Genomic DNA, 26,908 nt, shown 5'->3' on the forward strand with positions numbered 1-26,908 from the left:
TTTATGACAGGGTTGTCTATTTGTTGCGGTTTGAGCAGGTTTCTCTTTTCTATCAGTTTCCATGTTTGGTTTGATATCCATGGTTTACGCTTGTTTGTTTGGGTGTATCCTATGAAGTTTTCTCCTAGTTCATATAGTTGGCTGCAGGTTTCGTCCCATGTTTTATTATTTAAGGACAATAGTGTATTTAATCTTTGTCCGACCTCATGTTTTGCTTCTACGTTTCGTAGCGCTGCTACATCAAGCCTTTTTTGTCGCTTGCCTTCTTTTTTTTGTGGATATTTTCGAGTTTTACCGCCTGTTCATGTATGTCGCACGGAAACCTCTACGAAAGGAAAGCAGTCACTCGCTTCCGTCTAAAAATGCGTTCATGTATTTCGCAAACTATCGTGCGACTGCCGTTACGTATCCTATGCGAAATACTACTAATTTGAATGTACATTTGTACAACTATGTTCCATAAATGAGAGCCAAATGAGAAATGAAAACAAAATCCACATATACATACAAATATTGGAATATGTGTGATTTGTTTTGTTTGAAAAATAAAATGTGTCGGTATTTTGAATTATTTTATTTAATTGATTTCTTCAAAATAATGAATGAAAGCGCCATTGAAACGTATCTGCAAAATTTTTATTTTGTTTCAAGAATGTGTTGCATAAATTTGTTTTAAGATTTTCGGTGTTATTCGCGAGTTTACGTTCTACTCGGCAGCTCTTTCTATAAGAGACAGTCCTTTCGAAATACATAAACCCAAATTTAAAGGAAAAGTGTACGTTTACGTGTTATTTCGTAGGGCTTGTCGGTCGCATAGATTTTCGTTTCGAAGGTGTTTACATGAACAGAAAATGATTTTTTTCCACTTCCGAAGCGCAAGAAACCTTTCGGTCGACATACATGAACAGGCTGTTAGTTTTATTGTAGCTACCACTAGCTCATGGTCGCTGTCGATATCTGCTCCTCTTTTGGAACGCACGTCCTCTAAACTCCTTCCCCACTTTCCACTGATGCATATATGATCGATCTGGTTTCTTGTTGTTCCATTGAGTGATGTCCATGTATATTTATTGATGATTTTTTGGGGAAAGATTGACCCGCCAATTACCAGGTTGAATGTTTGGCAGAGCTCAACAAACCGTTCTCCGTTAGAATTTTTTGAGCCAATGGCGTGAGTTAAAAATAAAAATGTTGCAAAGAAGGTCAAAATATCAGCACGAAACAATAAGAGGGCATACTTCGACAACCTAACAAACGAAGCAGAGGCAGCAGCAGGAGCCAACAATATGAAAGAGTTACATCAAATAATCAAACAATTATCAAACCAAAGGAAACCCCACAACCATTTACCAAAGGATTACACATGCAAGTAACTTGCAGACAGTTGTGTATACATATTATAGTCGAAACTTCAATTTTTTTCGAACTGACACTTGCATGTGTAAACGTTCGGTAAAAAATTGAAGTTACTTTCAAAGCACTTACACTTGCTCATGGTTTAATAAGAAAGGTTAGCCAAAGCTTTATGTCAATTTAATTTTTTTTCATTCGAGTATGCCTAAAACTTCAAAACAATATAAACAAACTGTGTATGTGTGTGTGGTGTTTGAATAATATGCCAAATAATTTTAAAAACAATCGAATTCAATGATTTTTAAAATTGTATTTAGACCATTTGTATGGAAGAAATTGGTGAGACGTGCATTGAAACAAACAGTTTATCATATTCACAACTCGATTATGTGGAGAAAACTTAACTCTTTATTCATTTTTCGCGTTTTTTTTTAAATGCTCAAAAATGCATTTTAAACAAACCCACTTGTTGCTTTTATTTTGAAGTTTTAGGAATTCAAGAAAAAAAGGGTTCTATAGATTTTTTTCATTTAAATCTACCTCTTTACTTATACCATGCACTTGCTCTGTTCCAGAACCTGCAAGAATCTACTATTTTTTACTACGATAACATTTTTTCCTTTATGTTATCGAAATAAATAGTAAAAATTAGTAGATTCTTGCAGTACTGGAACAGACCAATTGATTACTGACAAGGAAATTTTGTCGGCAGTGAGGTTGTTAGTTGGTGTGGCAGTGAATATGTGTGAGTGTATTGGTATTTTTCGAACTGCCACTTGCATGTGTAAACGGAGGGTTAATCAAAGACAATAAAGCGGGGTACACACGATCAGTTTTGACTGTCGATTTTTCGGAAATATCGATAAATGTCAAACTGTCCAGCAACCACAAAATATTTTGTTGTTGCCTGATGACTGACAAAAATTAGCGGCCACAGTGGCAAGCAACCGATTATTTGAGCAAAACTGACGGTCAAAACTGATCGTGTGTACCCCACTTAATGGTCAACTTCTTACCACAATCGAAGAACAAACTGAAAGATGGAAACAACATTTCGAGAATATAAGTAACGATACTGAGGATTTAACACATCAAGCCATATTCGAAAGATCCGCGGTCGACCAAAGAATTAATCTTTTCGTTCCAGACGCAGAGGAAACAGAAGCTGAAATTCTAAAACTAAAGAGAAATAAGTCCCCTAGAGAGGACGGCATACCCGCAGAGCTTCTTCAGACCAACTCGACAGCAGCTGCAGAAATACTACTACCATAAATTCAACAAGCGTGGATAGACGAGGAATTGCCTGAAACTTGGACGAAAGGAACAATCATAGAACTTCCAAAGAAAAACGATCTGACAGATTGCAATAATTGGCGGGGCATTACCCTCCTCAATACAATATATAAAATATTTACAACAATAATAAATGACAGGCTAAAGATGGTGGAAAGGGGACTAAGAGATGAGCAAGCTGGATTTAGACCCCACAGGAGCTGTCTGGATCAGACGAACACCATACGGATAATCATTGAGCAATCGATAGAGTGGAGAACCCCGCTATACTTAGTCTTTATCGACTTTAAAAAAGCCTTCGATTCCATAAAAAGAACAGCGATATGGGATGCACTTCGGGCGAAAGGTGTTCCATAAAAAATAATACACATAATAAAAGCTATGTACCACAATGCTGCGCTCCAAGTCCGACACAATGGGGGCGAGCGAACCATTCTACACCATGGCCGGCGTGAAAGATCTAGATGAGATCATGCTAATTCTAAGCAAGAAAAAAGAGGAATAACTTGGAACTTTCAACAACATCTGGAGGACCTCGACTATGCAAACGACATATGTCTATTATCCCACAAATTCAATGATATGCAGAGCAAATTAAATGACCTGTTGAAACTTGCGAAAATGGTTGGACTGGAAAATCAATGAAGAAAAAACATATGCAATGCGCCTAAACCATATAACCGACAACAACCTCACTGTCAATAACCACCCGATTTCCTATACTAACAAGTTCTGTTACCTGGGAAGCGTAATTTCATTAGATAATGGCGTGGAAGAAGACGTTACGACGTTGCATGCGTAAAAAGCACACTCCTCTATGGAAGCGAAACGTGGTTGATGACTAAGATCATAGCCCAAAGACTGCACACGTTTATTAACAAGTGTCTACGAATAATACACAGAATATTTTGGCCAAGAAAAATCAAAAACGAAGAACTACTCCTATTAGCCAATGATGAACCTATAGGAAAGCAAATAAAAAGATGGAAATGGAAGTGGATAGGACATACACTTCGTAAATCAGAAGAAAGTATTGCATAGGGCAGCATTAGAATGGAACCCAGAAGGCACAAGAAGACCGGGAAGACCAAAGAACACATGGCGACGAACAGTGCTTGTCGAATTGAATAAGATCAACAAATCATATAATGCAAAAAAGTAATATGTAATGATAGAATAAGTTGGAAAAACATTGTAGAAGTCCTATGTTCCCATGAGGAATAAATAAAGGAAAAGTCCGTATTTGTTATAAATTGCAAATACATATTGTATATTTTGACGGAATATTGTTTTGAGGACCAATAGCAAGAGATTTATACAAAAAAAGCGTGTGCTTCCTTTACGTGCAAGAATCTTCAAATTTTACAACGTTTTACTCGAAAATCGTTCCTTTACATCAGGCACCATACAACTCATATATTCTAACTGTAAATAAAAATGTATTCTCTTTCCCCAATTTTACAATTTTGTATTTCAATGTTTGTGTCCACAAATTTAATATTATTGTCGATTTGGCGTGATTACTCCATATTTAAATGATTCTTTTAAAATTTTGACTTTTTAAGTATATTTTCCGTGTGGAAAATTCGGAGAGAAATATTCATAATTGCCCTGATAGACAAAATAAATGTTTGCCGCTGTTGAATATCCATTCGACTTATGGGTATTTTACACGATATGTGTTGTCATTTTTATATACATATACAAAAGGTATATGCTATGTGACAACACATATGTAAAATAACATATCGTGTAAAGTACCCATTAGGGAAAAATATTCAGTAAGCACTCAATTAAGCAAGTGATATTTTCAAAACACAATTTGGTATTTTAATGTAATACAGACATTGTGAATTTTAAGAATACCGCGTCAAGGTCAACGAATAAAGAAAACTTAACGTGTACTATATGTATGTATGTATTACACACTTTGAAGGTGCATATATGATCGACAATATGAACTATTTTATTTCTATATTATATGCCTCATTATGACCTTTGACATTAAGAAAGAGAAAAAAATAAATACTAAATTTTGTATTTATGTAACATATGTACATAAATGCTAATGCAAATGTTCAACATGATTTCTATGTTTTATTTACCGAAATGTTCATTCGGTATTTTACACGTGAACGGTACAGTTCAACAAACTAAACTTAATATAATAAAAATTCATTCAAAAATGTCTATTGAAACTTTTTATAAGGATAAAGAAATTTTTATCACCGGTGGAACAGGTAAGCCAATTTTACAACCTAATGCTTGGTTTACATTTACGAAATCCACTTGATTTCAACTGTCAATTCCTTTGCGTATACGTCAAATTAAAACTCATCTAAAATCCATTGGATTTCATTTGACGTTTAAGCAATGGAATTGACAGTTGAAATCAAGTGGATTTCGTAAATGTAAACCAATCATAACCTAATCACAAATATTTAAACCAATCAAACTATTTGTATTCTTTCTTGCTGCAGGTTTCATTGGCAAAGTATTGATTGAGAAAATTCTATACTCCCTACCAAATGTTTCGAAACTTTACATTTTAATGCGTACCAAAAAGAATAAATCTCCTGAAGAACGCTTAAAGGAGTTGCTGGAGATGCCAGTATTTCGACGAGTCCGTAACAAACAACAGGAGTCATTTAAAAAGATCACAATCATATCAGGCGATTGTTATGAGAAGGGTTTGGGTATTTCGGCACAGGATAAGGAGAAATTACGCAATGTTTCAATAATATTTCATGTAGCGGCCACAGTACGTTTCGACGAAGACTTAAAGTCGGCGATTTTACTGAATACACGTGGTGCCTACGAAATGGTTAAATTGGCCCAAGAATTGCCCAAGATGAAAGCTTTTGTTCATGTTTCAACAGCATACTGTCATCCGGATCGTAAGGTGTTAGATGAAAAGGTATGTAAAACTTATTTAATGTGTCAAACTGTTCAGTTGGTGTAAAAGTTGATAATTGAAAAAAAAAATCGCCTGTTAGATTTATTGCTTCAACATAAGCCATTACAGAACTACATGCGCCAATATCCTCTTTAAGCGTATACACTTGTTCGATGATTTAGTGCATTATCTCGGTTTATGGTACAGCCTTTGTCCACATACTTGCATACTTTCGAAATTAGCGAATGTAATTCGATCTCCTCTATCTGTATAAATATTTGCTCTGTTCCAGAACCTGCAAGATGCTACTACTTTTTATTAAGATAAAATTTTTTCCTTTATGTTGTCGAAAAAATAGTAAAAATTAGTAGATTCTTGCAGTACTGGAACAGACCAATTGTCTGCACAACCGAACCATAAAACCCTTGCGGAGAACAAGTTTTCAGTAATTGTAGGCAATGTAATATCTTTAATTGGAATCGCTTCGGGCCATCGAGTATAACGATCAACAATTGTCAGAATGTAACGATACCCTTCCGTTTGAGGTACTAGACCTACACATGGAAATTTTCTGGTCGACACTTCAAAACGCCGCAAAGAAGATTTTGACGAGTAACTTTGCATATTTGGCAGGCCAACGTCTTGATTTATTGAAGGCCACATCCATCTGCCAACGTCTTGATTTATTGAGGGCCACACAAAGCGTTGAGCTAACAATTTCCGAGTAGATTGAGTTCCCGGATGTGAATGACCATGAATTGAATTAATTATTGATCCACGCATTTCTTTAGGTATGTAAGTAACTAGGCGTTTACACACAGACAGTATTGGCAAGACAATAGCTAAGTTACAAACCATTTTCACCAATACATTCATATTTTTCTCTACACATATTTAAAAATGTATCAATGTATTTGTGAAAAAGGTTTGTATTTTTGCTATTGTCTTGCCAATACCGGCATTTGTAAACGCAGGGTAAGGTCGAATCTTGCCAGTTGAGGTGTCGCAATAAATTTCAGCTTTGCTTCCAGGTATTTGAAAAAGTTTAATTTAAAGAACAGCTGACGTAATTCGTCATTTCTTTGTGCCAAATGAAGACATATGTGGTCAATTCTCTAGACCGAAAATGTGACGAATGTCTGGTACCGTGTAATGATTGTACCATGAATGTTCAACACATTAGCTCTGTTCCTTTACGTGCAAGAATCTTCAAGTTTTCCCACTTTTTGCTCGAAAAGCGTCCCTTTACTTCTGACACCATACAATTCATATGTGAGCAGTTTACAACTTTTACTACTTTTGCCGGTTTTACTATTTTCAAAAGTAAGGGAACAGACCAATTTCTGTTGTCTTTTTTGTTATTTGTCCATATTTACATTAGGCAATTTTCCTTGCGGCAATTGTCAGTTTGTTGGTGAGAGAGGATGTTGAGAGGCGAAGGGTTACATATTCCTCACCTCTCTCTCCATCAAACTGACAATTGCCACAAGGAAAATTGCCAAATGTAAATATGGACAAATAACAAAAAAGACAACATAAATGTGTTGAACATTCATGGTACAACATGGTACAAATACACAGGTAGCCGCATCGGCTATTGTTGGTAACATAAGATGTCAAAATTTGACATTAATTCAAATGCAATTGACACATTATGTTACTATCAGCTGGCATGATAATGCTACCTGTATTATTGTACCATGTGGTACAATCCATGGCACAATTACCCAGGTAGTGGTATCACACCAGTAGAGTTGTGCAAATTGAACTATATTGAACTACCTAGTTCACTATCTAGTTCAATGGACACCGGTCGTTTCTTTGAACAAAATGCGTATACTTATTATCTCACGTTAGTTTGGATGATGTTACTCATACGTTTTTGAACTAGGACAGTGAACTAGGTCGTTCAATTTCCCAACTCTACACACCAGCTGTTCGAATATGAAGTGTCAAATCCCTTTATAAAAAAATTATTTTTGTTGTAATTTCCCCAACAACATAAAGAACATTCTGAAATAACATATTACAAATATGTCGATGCCACTACCTGGTCGATATGCCTTGGTACAATCATTACACGGTAGGACACAGCAAACATCTGATTAAAAATTTTTCCTGTGGTCCTCCTATTGTGTCAAAACAGTTTTGACAAACGACAAAATTAATTTACAAGTAAAAGTATACCCTCAATGTGTGAATTGATAATATCGACTCTATGGTTTGAAGCTCTAATGTGTTGCGGAGGATGTACTTGAAGGAATGGACCGACAAAGTCCATTCTCGAAGTGGCTTTTATTTTGGGAATCATTCCTTTTGAAATATTTTGTGCCCACCAGTCATTTCAGCATAGACTAATGAAAACATAGACGAAGGAATACTCAATTTTGCGCCGTCAAGCTACTCAAACACGAAAACTCAAAAAAGTTCGAAGACGTTTTTTGGGGAAAGTTACAATATTTTCTTGGATATTTTTGTCTGAGGATATTGTTCCCATCAAAAACTAACCCCATGTAGCCTTTTGCGAAAACAATATATTTATTAACTTGTATTTTTTGGCATTTTATTTTGAGTACCTCTGTAAGCATACTCAATTCGAACATACTCGGTGAGAGCATTCCTTCGTCTATCTTTTTATTAGTCTATGGCCTCTTGCCAGAACAAAATATTTATTAACTTGTATTTTTTGGCATTTTATTTTGAGTTGCATTTTCAGCACACTCAATTCGAACATACTCGGTGAGAGCATTCCGTCGTCTATCTTTTCATTAGTCAATGTCATTAGTCTATGGTAAGAGCAAACAAGAGCAAATATCTGCTGAAACACATTGTTGTCACATATTAAAAAGGGGCATTATGACCATAAAATGACGAAATTTCTTGTAAATATGGTTTTATATTATAATTCTTATGAGGGCGAGTATTCGGGATATTATCAATCCTATACGAATGGGAGTAATAAATGAAACCAAAACAGTGGAAACGCTTGGTTTTGGGATCCGTTATTACAACAAAATCTGCAATATTTATTATCCCATTTTCCGAAATGCCATTTCTTGAATAGGATCGTTGTTTTTTAACGTAGAAGCTTGAAACTTTATGTATCAGATCCCGACAAAAAACGAATTTCGATTTGCGTGTGGGTTTCGTCTTCGGGCATTTTTGGTGACGATATGTATATACATATATTCTCCTAGATTTGACACTGTATTACATTTAATTATTGTTTTTGGTTATTATAAGGTCTGTACGATAACCCAAAAGTTTGTACAAATTTGCACAAACTTTTACAAAATGCCTAAACTTGTAAAGTAAAAGAGAGCGAATTTGGAGACAATTGTGAGAGAATTTTGGATAGTTTTGTTTACAAGTTTTTGCAAGGAAATTTTTTCTTGCAAGAATTTGCAAGTTTGATCAGCTGATTTAAATTCGAATGCTTTATGGCGGACTTCTTGGCAAAAACATAAACAACAAATAAATAGAAATAAAAAAGGGAAAAAATATTAAATAAATTTTGAAAAACGATAATGTAAGTGAAATAAATTATTTTGTAGTTTGTGGTGACTATTTTTTATTTTATTATTTATTTTATTTGATCTTTTCCTCCAACTTCTTCTTGTTTATCAAATCAGCTGACTTCTTGCAAGTGTTGGCAAATTGCTGTTCGATAACAATCTTTTGCTTCGAGAGAGTAAAATTAGTGGAGAGAGGTTACGGAGAACTTGCTGAGTACTTGCAAGTACTTTTCACTTGCGAAGTTATCGTACAGACCAATAGTTATACTATGTGGGGTTTTATTTATACGCCCAATATTATCTTCACAAACTTCACCAACTAATTTAACAGAAAAGCGCGATATTTTTATAAAAATTTTAATTTTCATAAGTTAATACAAAAAAACTTTGTTTTCTATGTTTAAAAGCATTACCTTGTTAAACTGTATATTATTTTCATTAAAAGAAAACGCTTTCATTGCAAACGGTATTTACACTTTTGGTTGAAATACTACGTTGACAACATTTAAATACAAATATCTATGAATTCATAATAAACAAAATTGAAAGCTGCTTATAAAAATATTTTTCCAAGGCACAATGTCAATGTGCCATAATACATACATTCGCAACAATACAGAAATGAACTCATTCCGACAAGGTGGTCTTTGATTTGCCTTCTCCACCATTGACTAATGAAAAGATAGACGACGGAATGCTCTCACCGAGTATTAGCCCGTTTAGACTATACCCTTATACGATGATTAAGGGCAGTATCTCGATTTAAGTGCTTAATCTACCCAAATCCACCCTGATTTACCGTACAAAATTAAATCAACTCAAAACTTGGATTTGTTTTAAATCAAATGTTAAATCGAAATATTTTGATATACAACACTGCTTTTTGCTCCTAAAAATGCAACTATTGTAGTCTGTACCAATATTGGCAACTATGTTCATGTGTCGTTTATTTACTAGGGTTATGACTTTTTGACCTTTTTCTCAAAAATGATTTCCTTTAGCGGGAGTGATTGCACTTTTGCCTATGAAAAATTTGCTCCAAAATTTGTTTCCTTTTGCAAGAATAAGTGGCATTTTGCCTATTAATGACTAAAATAATTTTTATGCCATTTAAATATTGAAAAAGGTCCCCCACAAAGCACTTTCAATTTATGTGATACATGGAATAAAGCTATATATGATATAAAATGATATATATGTAATAATAAAATTGGTGAGAAACAAAAGGTTATGTCATTCTGGATATGTCGTGTGGCTTTAACGATTGTTTTGAGTTATTTATGTGCTTAAAGTGACTCCAAACATTTTTCCAAAAAGCTCATCTATAAAAATTTAACAGCTTTTTGTGCGTGAGCTTTTTTCTATCGAATCACCTTGCAATTAAGATTTTATCTAATCTTATAGCTCATTTAGACTAGCCATAAATCCTCGACTGGATTTAATAAATCCAGTACAAATCTCATTGCATTTAGATATACATTTTGGAGGATTTAAATGGCAGTCAGCTGATTTTTGTTCATAGCACAATTACCAAGGTAGATGCATCAGCCCATCTGAACGAATTTGAAACGTTAAATTTTTTTTTGTAAATTGAATTCGTCTCAAAAAACACACGTCAAATTACAAATTTATTATTTAATACTGAAAATGTTAGCACATTATGCTACTAATGCTAACTAAAGAGTAAATAAAGAATTATTTTATCACAGTTTGTCCATCTAAAATAAATAAACGAATTATTTTATCGTTTACACATCATAAATATTAGGCCATGTTTATATTATAGCCTTTTGCAGGGTTAATCTTCTTTATGAGGATTTGTTTGACGTATATGTAATGGAATTGACATTTAAAACCCAGCGGGTTTGTTAAATCCTGTTATATATAAACGTACTATTAGTCTTGGTTGATTAAAATCAACTTTGTAGATCAAAACAAATTTAATTTTTCCGCCTTGTTTACAAATTTTTACATTTTTAATTATTTTTAGTGTAGCAATTCACCGATGCATCTACCTTGTTTCTTGTGCCAGCTTGCAACTTTTCGTATTTTCTAGCAACATGTTGCAAAAAACAGAGTTGTATACGAGGATTTATGCCAGATTTAAAACAAATCCACTCAATAGGAGGATTTATTTTTGTATGGGAAATCTGGTAGATTTTGGCTGGATTTAGCAAATAAAACCTGATAATGGGCTAAATCCGGCTAATGGCGCCATATCTAAATGGCATATTATGCAAAAGCTCATCAATATATGACACAGGGATGTGAGGTTGTAAAAAAGTCATAACCCTATTATTTACATTTTTCAAGTAACTGTAAACACAAACACACAAAAACAAACAGAAGCGGAAAAATAGAAAAAATATTAAATAAAAATAAAATGGATGTACCTTTAATTTAATATAAATTGTAAGCAACATATTTAATAGCAATTTTTGAGATTATTTTTTGCAGTATTCCATTCCATTTTTAATTTTCAAGCAATTTTTTTGCAAATTCGCTTATGTATACGTAAACAAAGATCAGCTGACTGGCATCTTATATCATTTTAGACTAGTTTAAACAACTAGGATTTGAAAGTTGGATTTAGAAATCGAGTCGATTTAAAATGACTTGTCTAAACGGGCTATAAGTTCGAATTGAGTGTGCTGAAAATGCAACTCAAAATAAAATGCCAAAAAATACAAGTTAATAAATATTTTGTTCTGGCAAGAGGCTACATGGGGTTAGTTTTTGATGGGAACAATATCCTCAGACAAAAATATCCAAGAAAATATTGTCACTTTCCCCAAATAACGTCTTCGAACTTTTTTGAGTTTTCGTGTTTGAGTAGCTTGACGGCGCAAAATTGAGTATTCCTTCGTCTATGTTTTCATTAGTCTATGTTCTCCACAACAAACAATAAACAAAACGCCATTTTCATTATTTCTCTCTTTTTCTCGGCAAAATTATTTAATATTTGCTGGCAGTTTGCTTAAACAGTTTCTGGGTGAAAATATCTTTTCAAATGTGAACACACGGCAAACATGTTTGCCCATTGCGTTGTTTGTCACTGTTTGAACAAACAAAATGTGTCAAATATTTGCCTGTAATGTGAACACAAATAAAAATTTGTATGAAATTCAAATTTGTTTGGGCAAATATGGGAAAACGAATTTGTAGCAAATATTTGCCTAATGTGACCTTACCTTAATGCACAAAATATTTTGAGCACCACCGGTCCAAAATCACATTTTAAACACTAAATCCGCGACCGAAACTTACTTAAATGTTTTCATTCGTAAAACAAATAATTTTCCTTTGCAATGAATTGTATTTCATGTTTTGTTGGGCTTTTGCTTTTAAAATACAAAACACACACAAACTTACAAAAAGTATACGCTCGACGTATTTCGGTAGTTCTCACAGCAGAACATTAAGGCCGCCATCAGATCATCTGCCTTTTCACATATATGACATCAGCTGTTCTGTATATTAGTATACCCAAAGTGACAACATACATGTGAAAAAGCAGATGGTCTGATGGCCGCCTTACTAGCCGTTTACACACAGACAGTATGTGTGTTCGTTTACTCAAAATTTGTACAAATTGTTACTGGATGTTGTTCGATTACTCTACAGTATAATGCACAAGAGCTTAAGGCCTGCGTACATAAGCTGCCTTGCCTGCTTCGTCAAATATAAATGCTACTTATAATATTAACAAGAAGTGATGATAAACACAACATATAGCTTGGTTACAAATACAAGACAACAATGGTTATAAACTGTTACACGCATTGAATCGCAAACATTACAAAGAAGAAAAGGTACATAACAGAAAAATCAAGAGACGTCAGATAAAGTTAAACATGTCATGAAATCGAAACTCCGCCAAAAATGCACTATCGGCACTATCGTAAAAACTATCATCTTTCATTCGCTAATAATATTATTAACGACATTCGAATTCGAAGGTTTTCCTGCCACAAACTGAGCGACGAATGAATCGTTTTTAATTCGTTCTCGAGTGTCGTTTTCGAACAAAATATCCGCAAAACTATCGAAAAACATTCGAAAACGGATCGTTTGTGATAGCAATGGTATGGGGGGTATTTAAACATTTATAAATGTATTTGTGAAAAAGGTTTGTATTTTTGCTATTGTCTTGCCAATACTGGCATTTGTAAACGCAGGGTAAGAATACATGTGTTCTACTTTTTTCACCACACACGCCCTGGGTATACGGACGTATATAGGTATGGGCCAAACAATTGGGCCAGATGAGTGGAATATGCTGTAGCTATGTGTTGTGATTGCAGCTTACCGATGTCCAACTTCCGTGATGTGTCTGTTCGTACTTTATTTGTAATGTTTAAGCGGATACGTAGTACGTACCTTTGCTGCAACAATATGGTGGTCCGAGTCCATGCGATGAATTCCTTTGCAGAAGTTTCACTGAGGAGACTGAATTTTCAGACTGTTGGGCCAAAGTTATTCTCCCTTCCAATTTCGTCATTAAAAACTGCAGAGAATAAATGTAATATCATGGACAGGACAACTGCCGTCCGTTTCTTCTAAGCGCTCATGAAATATATCGTTCAACTTTATTACGAAAATTCGCGTTATGTGGGGAGTGTGTTTCGAGCCTAATTTTGTTCAGTGATGAGGCACATTTCTGGCTTTATAGGTATGTAAAGAAGCAATATTGCCACACACATTTGGGAAGAAGAGCAACTTAAAGATATTCAAGAGCTGTCACTTCATCCAGAAAAAATAATGGTTTGTGGGTCGGCGGAATCGTCGGACTCTATTTCTTCAAAATTATGCCTATTAGGACTTCCTCGTCAATGGCGACCGTTATTGCGCCGTGATAACCGACTATTTGATGTCCGAAATTGAAGCTCGTAATCTCGGCGACATTTGGTTTCAACAAAACAGCGCCACTTCTCACACATCATATCAATCAATGGATTTATTGAAAGACCACCACTTGAAAGACCTCACTCCGTTAGACTTTTTCCTGTGAGAATATGTAAAGTCAAAATTGTATGCGGATAAAGTCGCTTCGATTCCGGTCTTGGGGGGAAAACATCAGTTACCAGTCGTAAAGCTTCAACGTGTCATTGAAAATTTCTTTAAGCTGGGTACACATTGCTCGTTTTGAATGTCGATATTTCGCAATTATCGATAACTGTCAAACCGTCCAGCAACCACAAAACATTTTGCGGTTGCATGATGAATGACAAAAATGAACGACCACACTAGCAATCAACAACGAAGCTGTCATTCAAAACTGACAATGTGTACTCAGCTTTAAAGATCACCCTATTTACACACTGTAATAGGGATCTATAGAACGTTCCTTTTTGAATGCTATACATGCACTGATTTATTAAACGTAAGTTAGTTAGTAAGAATATTTTACTAACTAAATACAAAAATATTACTTAACCTACTTAAACTAGTGTGTAGGAAAAAGTGCACATATGTGTACGAACGCATCTGCCATACAATCTTATGGAGAGGTCGTAAAATATCCTTATCATACATGCGCATACATGTAGCAAGCAAACACATGGTTATCAGACTGCTCACAGATTGCCTCTACTAATCTATTTCAGTCATACCACATGTGGCAATGGAAATTCTTATTTCCTTTCTTCTAACGACCACCTACTATAAGGCGGTCTGCTTAGTTAGGTGTTCTTGTGACACCTTTACCAATCCATAGTATTTCCTGTATGGCAGTAAAATCGGTATTTTATTTTTCAAGTACATCTGCCAAAGCGTAATCTGCACCGAACATTCCAGGTGCAGATTCGCTGTTTATAATCCATAAAATTTTTGCGAGGTCGTCAACTTTAGAGGTGGTAGTTTCTTTGACCAACTCAAGTATTTAACGTTGTTATGAGTAAACATGCTAGCTCACTATTCTTAAAGGATGTTAAAGGTGCTCCCAAGGTGGTGCCACGGTGAGCTCAGTCTCCACCGTGGCACAAAAATCTGCAGGTACCGTTATATGGGGGCTATACCATAACGTGGACATACATAAATATATAAAATAGTTCAGTTTAAATATTTGACTATACAGTAGTTTTCACTTAGCTGCATTAGTTTTAGCTGCGTTTTGGCGTTAGCAGCCCAATTTCATTTTTCTTGCGTAGAACAAATATGCTATTTTATCTCAAATTTATTTAAGATAACTGAATTTTTGGCTTACGTGCACAAACATTTCTGCAATTTTTCAATGTGCAGGTAAGCGAAAACTAGTGTATTTCAAATCATGGCACAATTAACCAGGTAGTGGTATCACACCAACTGGTCGAATATGAAAAGTCATATCCCTTTATAAAAAAAATATTTTCGTTGTAATTTCCCCAACAACATAAAGTTTTGAAATAACATATTCAAAATTTTACTATGCCACAACCTGGGTAATTGTGTCATGTTTCAAATAAACTAAATCTGTTGAATTTGTTATTATTCATTTGAAGTTATAAGCAAACCGGCATCAGAGTTGTTTTTTTATAATTTCATGAACCTTCCCAACCTTCTAATAATTGAACCATGATACATATAATTTGTTTTCTCTTACAGATATATCCACCATATGCCGATTGGCGCAACATGATTAAATTGGCAGAGACTTGTGATGTGAATACGCTGAATATTTTATTTCCCAAGATTTCTTCGAATCACCCCAACACATATACATTCACCAAAAGTTTAGCTGAACATGTTATCAATGATCATCGTGATACATTGCCTATAGGAATATTAAGGCCATCAATAGGTAAGCAATGATAAATGCATGATGCTAATATCATTATACATCTTTTTGTCGCGTCACCGCCTTCACTATGCTCCAACGTTTACTGTGCTTTTAGTATTCAAAGACATAAATACAACTAAGACTAGACAAAATGCATGCAACAAAAAAAATGTTTACGAAACTTTGTATACAAACATTAATTACCCTTAACAAGTTGCAGTTAATTCAAAATCGCAACCAAGGGGGAACATTTCATGTAATGGTATCAGAAACGAAATTTATGAATTCAAGAATCTATTCAAGAATAATTCTATGTCAATTGGATCGGTAAATTCGGTTAAATACGTAAAAATGTATAAAAGAAAAAATGTTATATCACCATATCGTGATATAACATTGTTAAATTCAAAAGCCATTCACTGAAGAATGATAGCAAAAAAAATGTCTTATCTTGTTGTATTTATGTCTTTGTAGTATTACACTGTGCGTAGGGATTTATTAAAATTGTCAATAGTAAATTTAAATCTCTAATAAATCTGACGATAATTCATTTTTTCCATCGCCAGTCATCAGCAGCTATGAAGAACCTATGCCAGGCTGGGTGGATAACATCAATGGACCAATTGGTATGTTAGTAGCCAGTGGTACTGGACTTATGCGTACCAGTTATGGTAATCCTAATACAGTACCTGATGTTATTCCTGTCGATATGTGCGCCACATCTCTTCTTGTTGCTGCATTTAAATTGGGCACACAGCCACCACTGCCAACCACAGCTGAAGTGGAGATATTCAATTGTTGTAATTCTTCAAAGCGCTATTTAAGTAATGATGATATTCTTACAATTGGAAAGAGGATTCTATTGAAGGTACCATTCGATAAATGTTTATGGCTGCCAGAGGGAAGTATAACCAGTTATCGTGTATGGCACTATTTTAGGGTAAGCAAAATTAATTTTTGGTATGATTTCTCGATAATGAGATTCTATATTTTTTTTTCAGTTTATAACTCTGCAAATAATTCCAGCCATATTTCTTGATTTGTTTATGATTATCGCTGGAAAAAAGCCCATGTAAGTATATTTGTATTATTCTCATAATTTCAGTGCGCTGGCAGAGCACGAGTTTTCACTCTCGCATAACCGATGAAGAACATCGTTTAATGACGCTTATGGGTAATGCTAGGTGACCTTCTAGTTGCAATCATTGATAAAGTTAAGCTAAACATGCTATCGAACGTTAAACCCAATATTTTGGGGTAGTTAGTGGTCGGAATCAGTACACCATCGACCAATATGTCAAGAGAAGCCTCAGTTCTGTCCTCCAAGTGATGAACAGTGTGGCAGTGGATTAAGCAGTGGATATTTTTTCATTCCTCAGAGGGAAGAACTGGACTGGTCCGCTATGTAGACATTTGACCTATTACATATGTCATCGACGATAGGACCCGACATTAAGATCGTACAATCATCCGCATACATTACGATCTCTATGACGTCTGGAGATTGTGGAATTTCAAACTGTTCCGGGGATATCACTCCTCTTTGGGGAACTCCCTGTTTCACTCTACGGGGTTTAGACATCTTCAGCCCAATCATGAACATCATCTCACCGTGAGTTTTCTCACTCTCGCCTCCTCCCTTATTATAAACATCATAAGGGAGAACAAAACTCACGTTCGTGAGAACAGTAGCTATCATAAATGTCAAAAAAGTGAGAATGTGAGGCAATTTTCTCTCACTACAGAAATCAAGGTGAGTTGAACAAAAAAATGTAACTATGGACATTTTTTATAGAAAAAATCGACAAGAAACGAATCTTTTGCAATGGTAATCAATTGTATTTATTTGTGTTTTACGTTAAAGGTAACAAATAAAAAAACAATTAGAAATTCTTTTGGCAACTATACATGTTCATCCGTGTATCAATGAAGCAAGGAAGACCTCAATCGAGTTTGGCGTAATTTGGAGATGGAGTTGAAGTTGGCCAACATTTTTCAGATATGGGAAGCGGTTCAGAATCATATGATGAAAACAGGAATGGAAGAGGATCCAATCAGGAGCAACACCTTTCTAAAATTTTTTTTGTAGGTACTTCCAAACCTTGCGGCCACTCAAGATGATAAGTGACATATCTTAAGTGCCTTTGTATTGTTCTTTGTTCGCTAAGGTTCCCAGCAAAATATTGGATGCCAAAGATTCTATTCAAGCATGAGTGCAAGTTATATGTCACCTTTTTACCACCTACGCCCATTCTTTTTACAGTACTGTGACCCCTAAAAGATCCAAATCATTTGGGATGGCATCTTCAATAACCCAGTGGAATGGTATTACCACCACCTTGGCATGGCATATTCCACGAACAAGCCACAATAGGAAGGATTAAATTCATAAAAAAGGGCATGTTTATATTATAGCCTTTTGCAGGGTTAACCTTGTTGAAAATTGAGAAATTGTATTTCAAATCCATGAAATTGGTTCAAATGTTGAATAGGATCCGAATTTCACGAATTGTACTTAGCATTCATATAATTGGTCCTATTGCTGGAGAAAAGATCGGATGTTTCACGTATTGTATTTATTTACGTATTGTATTTATTTACATTTAAATTCCTTCCAAATGCTGAAAATGGGACCTTTCACAACTTCATTTGAACTAATACAAAAGATCCAGTGAGATATTGGCATCGCATGGAACGACTTCCACAAAATTTTGCTTGGTTTTCTTTGTATTCCTCAGCGTTTGTCGTTTCGCACATCATTTAAAATGCAATATTAAACATTTTCATTTCTTTTTGCCATTTAATGACCTTTAAACGGTTTTTGTTAACTTTTCTGCAAATTGCAGAAATTCTTCGGGCGTAAATAAACAATTTTTACATATGTATGTATGTATCTGTCAAAACAAAAAAAAAAAAAAAACAGCTGTTACAGATGTTGCCACATATCAAACATTTAATATTTTTTATCAATTACCAAGTATTTTTAAAGTGCATTGTTGATAAAAATTATTTTTCGTTTTAGAAATATTAATTTAATTTAAAATAAAGTAATGTTTTATAAAAAAATTACGAATTTAGTTACTGCAAAATTATTTGTAAATAAAATAACGATATGGCAACGCAAATTATATTTTCAAGGGTTCACAAAATGCGGCACTATTTTCAATTTTCAAACTTGTGAACCCCTCTTCACTTTTTTCGCTCCTCCCTTGTCATTTGTGATAGGTCGAGACGTGAGAAGTGAGCTGCAACTCACTCGTGAGAAGCTCCCTACGTGAGTATTCATGATCGCTATGCTTGTCTATGAATTCCACAAACGACTGGCGTCAGCTCATGTAGTTGATTATTTTTAAACACTACTGGAGAGTGGTCTTCTCTATATCCTCGAACAGCTTGGCATGGTTTCGCGATACCTATAGCTTTCTATAGGTTAAGAGGTACCATGACTGTTCGGTCACACGGACTGTTCTGCTTCAGTTTTCTACTGATATGTGTGGATATGGCGTGTAATGCTGTTATAGTGCTATGCACTTTTCGGAATCAATGTTGATGTTGGGTAACTGGAAAACTGCTTCTCATTGTGGCAGGAACAGTGCCTCTAGAATCGTAGCTACTGGTGACATGAGGGAAATCGGATTGTAGCGGGACCACACTGCCAACTTTCCGGGTTTCTGGTATAATATGGGTGCCTAACGATAGGTTGAGGACACTTGTTAATTCTCAACTCCGGGTTCATTAAATTTTTCTTTTTTTCCGCCTAACTCCTTGAGAAGCATAGGACCTCAAAAAATCATCGCTTTTATTTCGATCCATGATTTTCCGGTGGATTCAAATTCCTTCATACGACTTCTTTTCCAGGAGTTGTTAGATCTTCTCTTTTTCCTGCTACGTTGAGGATTCCAATCTAGGGTCAAAGCATTACCATTGATATTCCGTATGGGCCACTGAACGCTTTGGGTGATTTCGCGTTTCGGATGACGTCTGCAACATCGCGCATCGTAAATTGTGGTGGTACTTCCTCATCCTTCTTTCCCGGATACGAGGGTGATTTAACCGTTGTTCACAATTTACTTAATCCTGTTGCATTGCTTCAAGTGGTCTAGCAACTTTTTCTGATTATGTTTGCCTACTAACCTCCCAAGTACAATACCTACAAGCTCCAGGTCAAAAATGTTGCCAGGCAATATAAGAACTACATAGCGGATCAGCTGAACACACATGCACACACTTCTTGGTCCACCATTCAAAACACCTGCCACCATAGTGCAGCGCATATTCTTGGCATTCAGAAAAGAACCCACAAGCCGTGAATTTCCGACGAAACTCTTCGAGAAATAGCCAAGAGGAAGAGATTAAAAAATATTAAACCACTCTAAAACTCCCATAATAAGAGAACATTGGGAGCAAGAGACCATACCACAATGCTGGAAGGAAGGCATCGTAGTTGCCATACCGAAAAAGGGTGATCTTAGGATATGCAATAATTGGCGAGGCATAACTCTACAAAACGTGATAAATAAACTTTTGTCAGCCATCATTCTTCAGCGAATATCCCCAGTAGTCGAAACCATCCTTCGTAAAGAGCAAGCCGGATTTAGACCGGGGAGATCATGTGTGGACAATATAAACACTGTTCGAATCCTAATAGAGCAGTCTATTGAATATAACAGCAGTCTCTATCTCCTGTTTGTGGACTTTGAACGCGCGTTTGATACTGTGTCCCGACCTGCTTTGTCTAAATATAAAAGGGATTCCTCAGAAAATTATACGCCTGATACGTGACCTATACAATGGTGCAAAATGCAGAGTTCGCAACAAAGGACAAGAGAGTGAACCCTTTGAGACCTTTTCTGGCGTTAAACAAGACTGTGTCACCCACATTATTTTTACTTTCCTGGATTGCGTGCTGCAGGAAACAAATAAGAAGCTGGAACATAAATGAGCTGCTTTATGAGATCGATTACGCTGACGATATCTGCCTGTTTGCGCACCGTTTTGAAGATATAGAGAAAAATTATACGCCCTCTTAAATAACGCCAACAAAGTGGGACTGAAAATTAACGCAAAGAAAACCCAGGTAATGCGAATTGCTTTTAACAACACCACAGCACTAACCTATGGAGAACAAACTATCGAGGATGTCGCAGTCTTCTCCTATTTGGGAAGTACTATTTGGAAAGAAGGTGGATCCCATGAAGATATAACGGACCGTATTAATAAAGCCCGCAATGCGTTTCACTCCTTGCACAGAATTTGGCGGTCAAACAACATCTCAACCAAAATGAAACTCCCAAAATTCCAGAAAGAGACTGCAAATATTTCATAATAAATGCTTAAAGCAAATCCGGCGCATATTCTGGCCAAACAAATACCCAGCTACTTACACTAGCAAACCGCAAGCCCATCGAAAATGATATCTGTAGGCGCAAATGGCAATGGATTGGCCATATACTGAGAAGACCACCCAACGACATAGCCAGGCAAGCCCTTGAATGGAATCCCCAGGGTCACAGAAAACCTGGCAGGCCTAGAAACACATGGGTTCGTATGGTTAGAAACGAATGTCAATCTCGTAACATGACATGGATCCAAATAAAGGTCCTAGCAAATGACCGACCAATATGGAGAGAGTTTGTTGACGCCCTATGTTCAGTATGAACTTTTGAATTATTATTTTTTTTTTCTTTTAAACTATTGTTCGTAGTATAAGACATTAAATCAAATAATTTCAAATAAAGGAATAAAAAAAACTAGCCTGTTGACTTCAAGAGTTAGTTCTGCAACCCTTGGTCTTCAGCGCTCGTACGACGAAACTCATCACGCTCATTTGGTAGTGCTGTCGCTGCTGCTGGGAAATTTGATCAGATTTTGGGAATTCGACCAACAGGTTTGTTGCGAGCGGCTGCTGCAGTGATGATGTCCCGAAAAGTTCTCTCAGCTACCCGAAAATCTGAGGGAATGGACAGTTTTCTGAAGCGGTGATTGGTAAATTCTCCAGACCCTTGCTAATCAGCTTTCCCATTGTTCTGAAAAGTACGGTGTTCGGAGGTTATGAAGTCAAGTGGTCTATTTACTGTGGCAATCTCATCTTATCATCATTCACAGTGCATAACATGGAGCTATCAATTTCCTATGTCAGGGTTGTACTGTCCATTACTAAGGAATGAAAGGTAGGCATTGAAGTCCCCTAGCACCAGACGGTTATTGCCCTCTAAAAGCGAAATAATATCGGCTATGTAACCCTTCTTGTGCGATCCTTCCCCAGAACAAGAACTTGTGACGTTATTCCATATTCCGACGACGACGAACTTGAAGACAATCTGAGAGATGTTCTGGCGCAGCAACATACCTATCGCTGTAATCCCGGGTGGTACTAAGGCCAGAGCACCCACGAAAATGCACCCATTCCATACATCCATTACATCTCACCATTTTGGCATGTTGTGGATGCGGATCTGGCAAACAGAACAGATCCATACTGGAGCGGGGTGCATCTCTATTCCGGCACGGATCAAGAGAGCTCCTAGCACGCATTTTGGGATAAATTTCCGTTCCCATTTTGAAAAAAAATGAACACAGATACATATGTAATTGGAACACATTTGATCTAATTGGGCTGTCGAAGGCGGCCTTGTAGTCGACGAACAGGTGACCTTTAGAGCTTCGTGAAATGCTCCTTCCAAATACTCAGTACGCTATCTGTATCAATAACCAGATTACCTTCATCATCTTTGCAGGAGAATGTGCCTACACAATACCCTTCAGTCTGGTATTTTACCCTCTGGTAAAATTTTCGCACTTCGTTCAGACTCCTGAACATCTGGAGTTTCTCACTCTCATGTGTTTTTCTTGCTCTTTCTTCTTTCTCCTGAAAATACGGTTCACCTCTCTTCTCTTCCCCCGATAGTTTTCCTTGGCACTTTGTGCTGTTACTGAATGCAGAATTGCTCTGTATGCCGCCTCTGTCGCCTTACGACACTCCTGATCGTACCATCGATTTTTAGGTGGTGGTGGTAGTATAGATTTTGCGGCTGATTGAAGAGAGTGGTCGATTCTTTGCCATTGCCCTTCCACATTATTGGGGCAAGAAGTGCTGTCTGTCAGCAGGTCAGTTGAGCGGAGTCTTCCAGCATGTGGGCCAGTTGTGTTTGTAGCTTCACGACATCCAGCTTCCGTTCTGTGTTAAATCGCACATTAGTCGCAACATAAGGATGAGAGCTTACCTTGGCTGCGACAAGGAAATGGCTCTTCCGTATATCGCAACAACATCAATCTGGTTTCTCGTTTTTCTATCTGGGGATACCCACGAGCCCTTGTGTATATCGAGGTATATATCGAGGTGTATATCGGTCGGGGCATGGGCGCAGATGAGACGGATGTCGTTCTTTCGAGTGATCCTAGGTGGTTATATTTTATGGCTCCTCTCTCTGTGAATGACTGATATGGTTTGTAAAGTTTATACAGGGCGGTACGGTAAGTGCCATATGGACTTTTCCATGGTTTAATAAGAAAGGTTAGCCAAAGCTTTATGTCAATTTAAATTTTTTCATTCGAGTATGCCTAAAACTTCAAAACAACCCAGTAGAAAGTGTCTTTAAGACAACATTGATGACTCGTGCACGACACTTTCAATTCGTTGAGGACTCTTTGCAGACAGCCCTTTGGGATCGTTGACGACATTTTCACACAAGTGTCCCAGTATTCATGCACGACAACTTGGGTGACAGGGTAAGCGAAGTTGTCGTCGACGACGATCTAGATGACTAAAATCCCCGTATTTCGTCGACGACTGCTTCACCGACCCTGTCTTGCTACTAGTCATCGATGACCCAACTAAAGACATTTTCGTTTATGTTGTCGTGTGTCAAATTTTTATTTAATTATAAAATATATTATTTTTACAAAATAAATTAGTTTATTAATTAATAATACTTAGCTCCCGTATGTTCCGCAATCCAATATTTTCTTCCAGCTTTACCACGCCATACACGTCTTTATTTTTGGATTCTGCAAAAATAAACGATTTTAAATGAATGTTGTGAATGTCCACTAAATTTTCTATAATCTTACCTTATACCACAGACGTTGTATTTTACAGTCGCTGGAATTTTCAATGTTCTCCATGACTTCAACATACATGCACCTATTCAAAGAATAACTACAATTAATTTTAAAGCATTTTAATCTATTTATTCTAGCTTACCGTTTTTTACATAATGCAGTTTGTATAAATAAAATTGTTCAATCAGTAACGCGGTTTCCGAATTTTATGACATTATAATTTTTCATTTATTACAAATCCAAAATAATATAAATATAAATATGTGTACAATTGTTTCAAAGCACACTTTTGAGAATTTTTCGGTTTGTTCCCAATAGAAAATCGAGTCTTCGATGACATTTTCGTCGACGATTCGTTAACGAATATTCCGAAATTGTCATGTACGACAACTTGCATGACCATGTCTTGCATTGTGTCTTGGCAACAAACCGAAAAATTCTCAAAAGTGTGCTTTGAAACAATTGTACACATATTTATATTTATATTATTTTGGATTTGTAATAAATGAAAAATTATAATGTCATAAAATTCGGAAACCGCGTTACTGATTGAACAATTTTATTTATACAAACTGCATTATGTAAAAAACGGTAAGCTAGAATAAATAGATTAAAATGCTTTAAAATTAATTGTAGTTATTCTTTGAATAGGTGCATGTATGTTGAAGTCATGGAGAACATTGAAAATTCCAGCGACTGTAAAATACAACGTCTGTGGTATAAGGTAAGATTATAGAAAATTTAGTGGACATTCACAACATTCATTTAAAATCGTTTATTTTTGCAGAATCCAAAAATAAAGACGTGTATGGCGTGGTAAAGCTGGAAGAAAATATTGGATTGCGGAACATACGGGAGCTAAGTATTATTAATTAATAAACTAATTTATTTTGTAAAAATAATATATTTTATAATTAAATAAAAATTTGACACACGACAACATAAACGAAAATGTCTTTAGTTGGGTCATCGATGACTAGTAGCAAGACAGGGTCGGTGAAGCAGTCGTCGACGAAATACGGGGATTTTAGTCATCTAGATCGTCGTCGACGACAACTTCGCTTACCCTGTCACCCAAGTTGTCGTGCATGAATACTGGGACACTTGTGTGAAAATGTCGTCAACGATCCCAAAGGGCTGTCTGCAAAGAGTCCTCAACGAATTGAAAGTGTCGTGCACGAGTCATCAATGTTGTCTTAAAGACACTTTCTACTGGGTTGCCAAGACACAATGCAAGACATGGTCATGCAAGTTGTCGTACATGACAATTTCGGAATATTCGTTAACGAATCGTCGACGAAAATGTCATCGAAGACTCGATTTTCTATTGGGAATATAAACAAACTGTGTATGTGTGTGTGGTGTTTGAATAATATGCCAAACAATTTTAAAAACAATCGAATTCAATTATTTTTAAAATTGTTTTTAGACCATTTGTATGGAAGAAATTGGTGAGATTTGCAATGAAACAATCAGTTTATCATATTCACAACTCGATTATGTGGAGAAAACTAAACTCTTCATTCATTTTTCGCGTTTTTTATAAAATGCTCAAAAAAATGCATTGTAAACAAAACCACTTGTTGCTTTTATTTTGAAGTTTTAGGAATTCAAGGAAAACAAGGGTTCTATAGATTGTTTTCATTTAAATCTACCTCTTTACTTATACCATGGACTTTTCTATTTTATTACTATTGTAGAGCTTGCCTTGCTTGCTTCTAATAAAAGAATAAAAAAGAAAAGGGCAACACAGTTCGAAATTTGGTCGGCCTTCTTTATTCTTTTATTTTTATTATGTCAGAAATGAAGCAGGAAAGCGAGGGAGCTTATGTACCCAGGCCTTTATTCTTTTGATTGATTTTGGTAACTTGAAACCAATATATTTCTTTAATGTCACTCCAAACACCAGCCTATTATTCAATGCATTATTATGGACTTTCAAATTAGTATAATTTTTCATATTACATTTTCAGGTTTATCAGATTAAATCGACGTATTGTATTAACCTCCGAAGTACTGAAAGGTTTCTTAAATAACGAATGGACTTTCCTAAATGACAATTTCCGAGCTCTAGAGAAACTTATTACGGAGAATGAATGGTTTGTTTGTTGTGGAGAATCATTTTGTTTAAGCATGTGAAATATTAATTTATCTGTTATCTTCCTTCACAGGTCCACCTTCAATTTTCTTGGGTATTGTGACTGTAATCAAGAAGAGTATTACTGCAATGCAGCCAAGGGTGTGAGAGAATTTTTACTAAACGAAAGTGCAGAACCATCTTCGGGAGCTATTCTACGTATTCGCATATTGAGAATACTACATTATTCGATTCAATTAATCGGCGGCTATTATATAATTTGGTATATTATAGGTCTGATCATGAAATATTTAAGCTCATATTCCATTGTAAATTGAATCAGTAAATGTTTTTATTCATGGTAGAACAATAAAGGTAACATCATTTGTAATTTTGGACTCCCATCTCTGGTATTTTCTGTAATGCTTGGCATGGTAGAACAAATACAAGGTAAATGGTCTGTTCCTTTACTTCTGAAAATGGTAAAACCGGCAAAAGTAGTAAAAGTTGAAAACTGCTCCCATATGAATTGTATTGTGTCTGAAGTAAAGGAACGCTTTTCGAGTAAAAAGTTGTAAAACTTGAAGATTCTTGAACGTAAAGGAACAGAGCTAAAGTTAATACTACAACAAATACAACTCGAACAACAACCACAAAGGAATTTGTTTTTGTTTGTAACGTTACTGCCAGTTGTATTTGTAAACAAAACAAGGAAATGTCTATAAATTATTGGAATTTAAAAAACTAATAATTTTTCACATTTGGTTGAATATTTTGGAAAACATGAATGAAAATTCGTTACATTTTCAATTTTTATGGTTCCACATCATTCCACTAAATGCATAAATTCTCGCAGAAAGTAGAATTCTTGCAGAAAAGTTTGGGGTCGCTGGAAATTCATAGAAAAAGGAGAAGCTGTTTCAATGTTTTGTTTTACAAATCAAAGAAGCACATGT

The 26,908-nt window shown here is 35.7% G+C and overlaps 1 protein-coding gene across 1 annotated transcript; it reads left to right on the forward strand.

Moving 5' to 3' along the window:
• The first annotated feature begins 4,785 nt into the window (after positions 1–4,785).
• On the forward strand, positions 4,786–26,290 carry LOC141398453 (fatty acyl-CoA reductase wat-like). The gene is made up of 7 exons (XM_073975736.1): positions 4,786–4,886; positions 5,127–5,563; positions 15,640–15,835; positions 16,381–16,754; positions 16,816–16,886; positions 25,849–25,974; positions 26,047–26,290. The coding sequence occupies exons 1-7, from the start codon at positions 4,832–4,834 to the stop codon at positions 26,288–26,290; spliced, it is 1,503 nt and encodes a 500-aa protein (XP_073831837.1). The 5' UTR covers positions 4,786–4,831.
• The last annotated feature ends 618 nt before the right edge of the window (positions 26,291–26,908 follow it).

This window comes from Musca autumnalis, unplaced genomic scaffold (genome assembly GCF_047663935.1).
Source record: "Musca autumnalis isolate F117 unplaced genomic scaffold, ASM4766393v1 scaffold_3, whole genome shotgun sequence".
Classification (NCBI taxonomy): domain Eukaryota; kingdom Metazoa; phylum Arthropoda; class Insecta; order Diptera; family Muscidae; genus Musca; species Musca autumnalis.

What these genes read in the sequence shown, in the direction of transcription:
- LOC141398453 (XM_073975736.1), top strand. Translation starts at nt 4,832, where the DNA reads ATGTCTATTGAAACTTTTTATAAGGATAAAGAAATTTTTATCACCGGT. An exon ending in TTTTATCACCGGTGGAACAG is followed by an intron (nt 4,887 to 5,126) that starts GTAAGCCAATTT and finishes TTCTTGCTGCAG; the next exon opens with GTTTCATTGGCAAAGTATTG. An exon ending in CTTATTACGGAGAATGAATG is followed by an intron (nt 25,975 to 26,046) that starts GTTTGTTTGTTG and finishes CTTCCTTCACAG; the next exon opens with GTCCACCTTCAATTTTCTTG.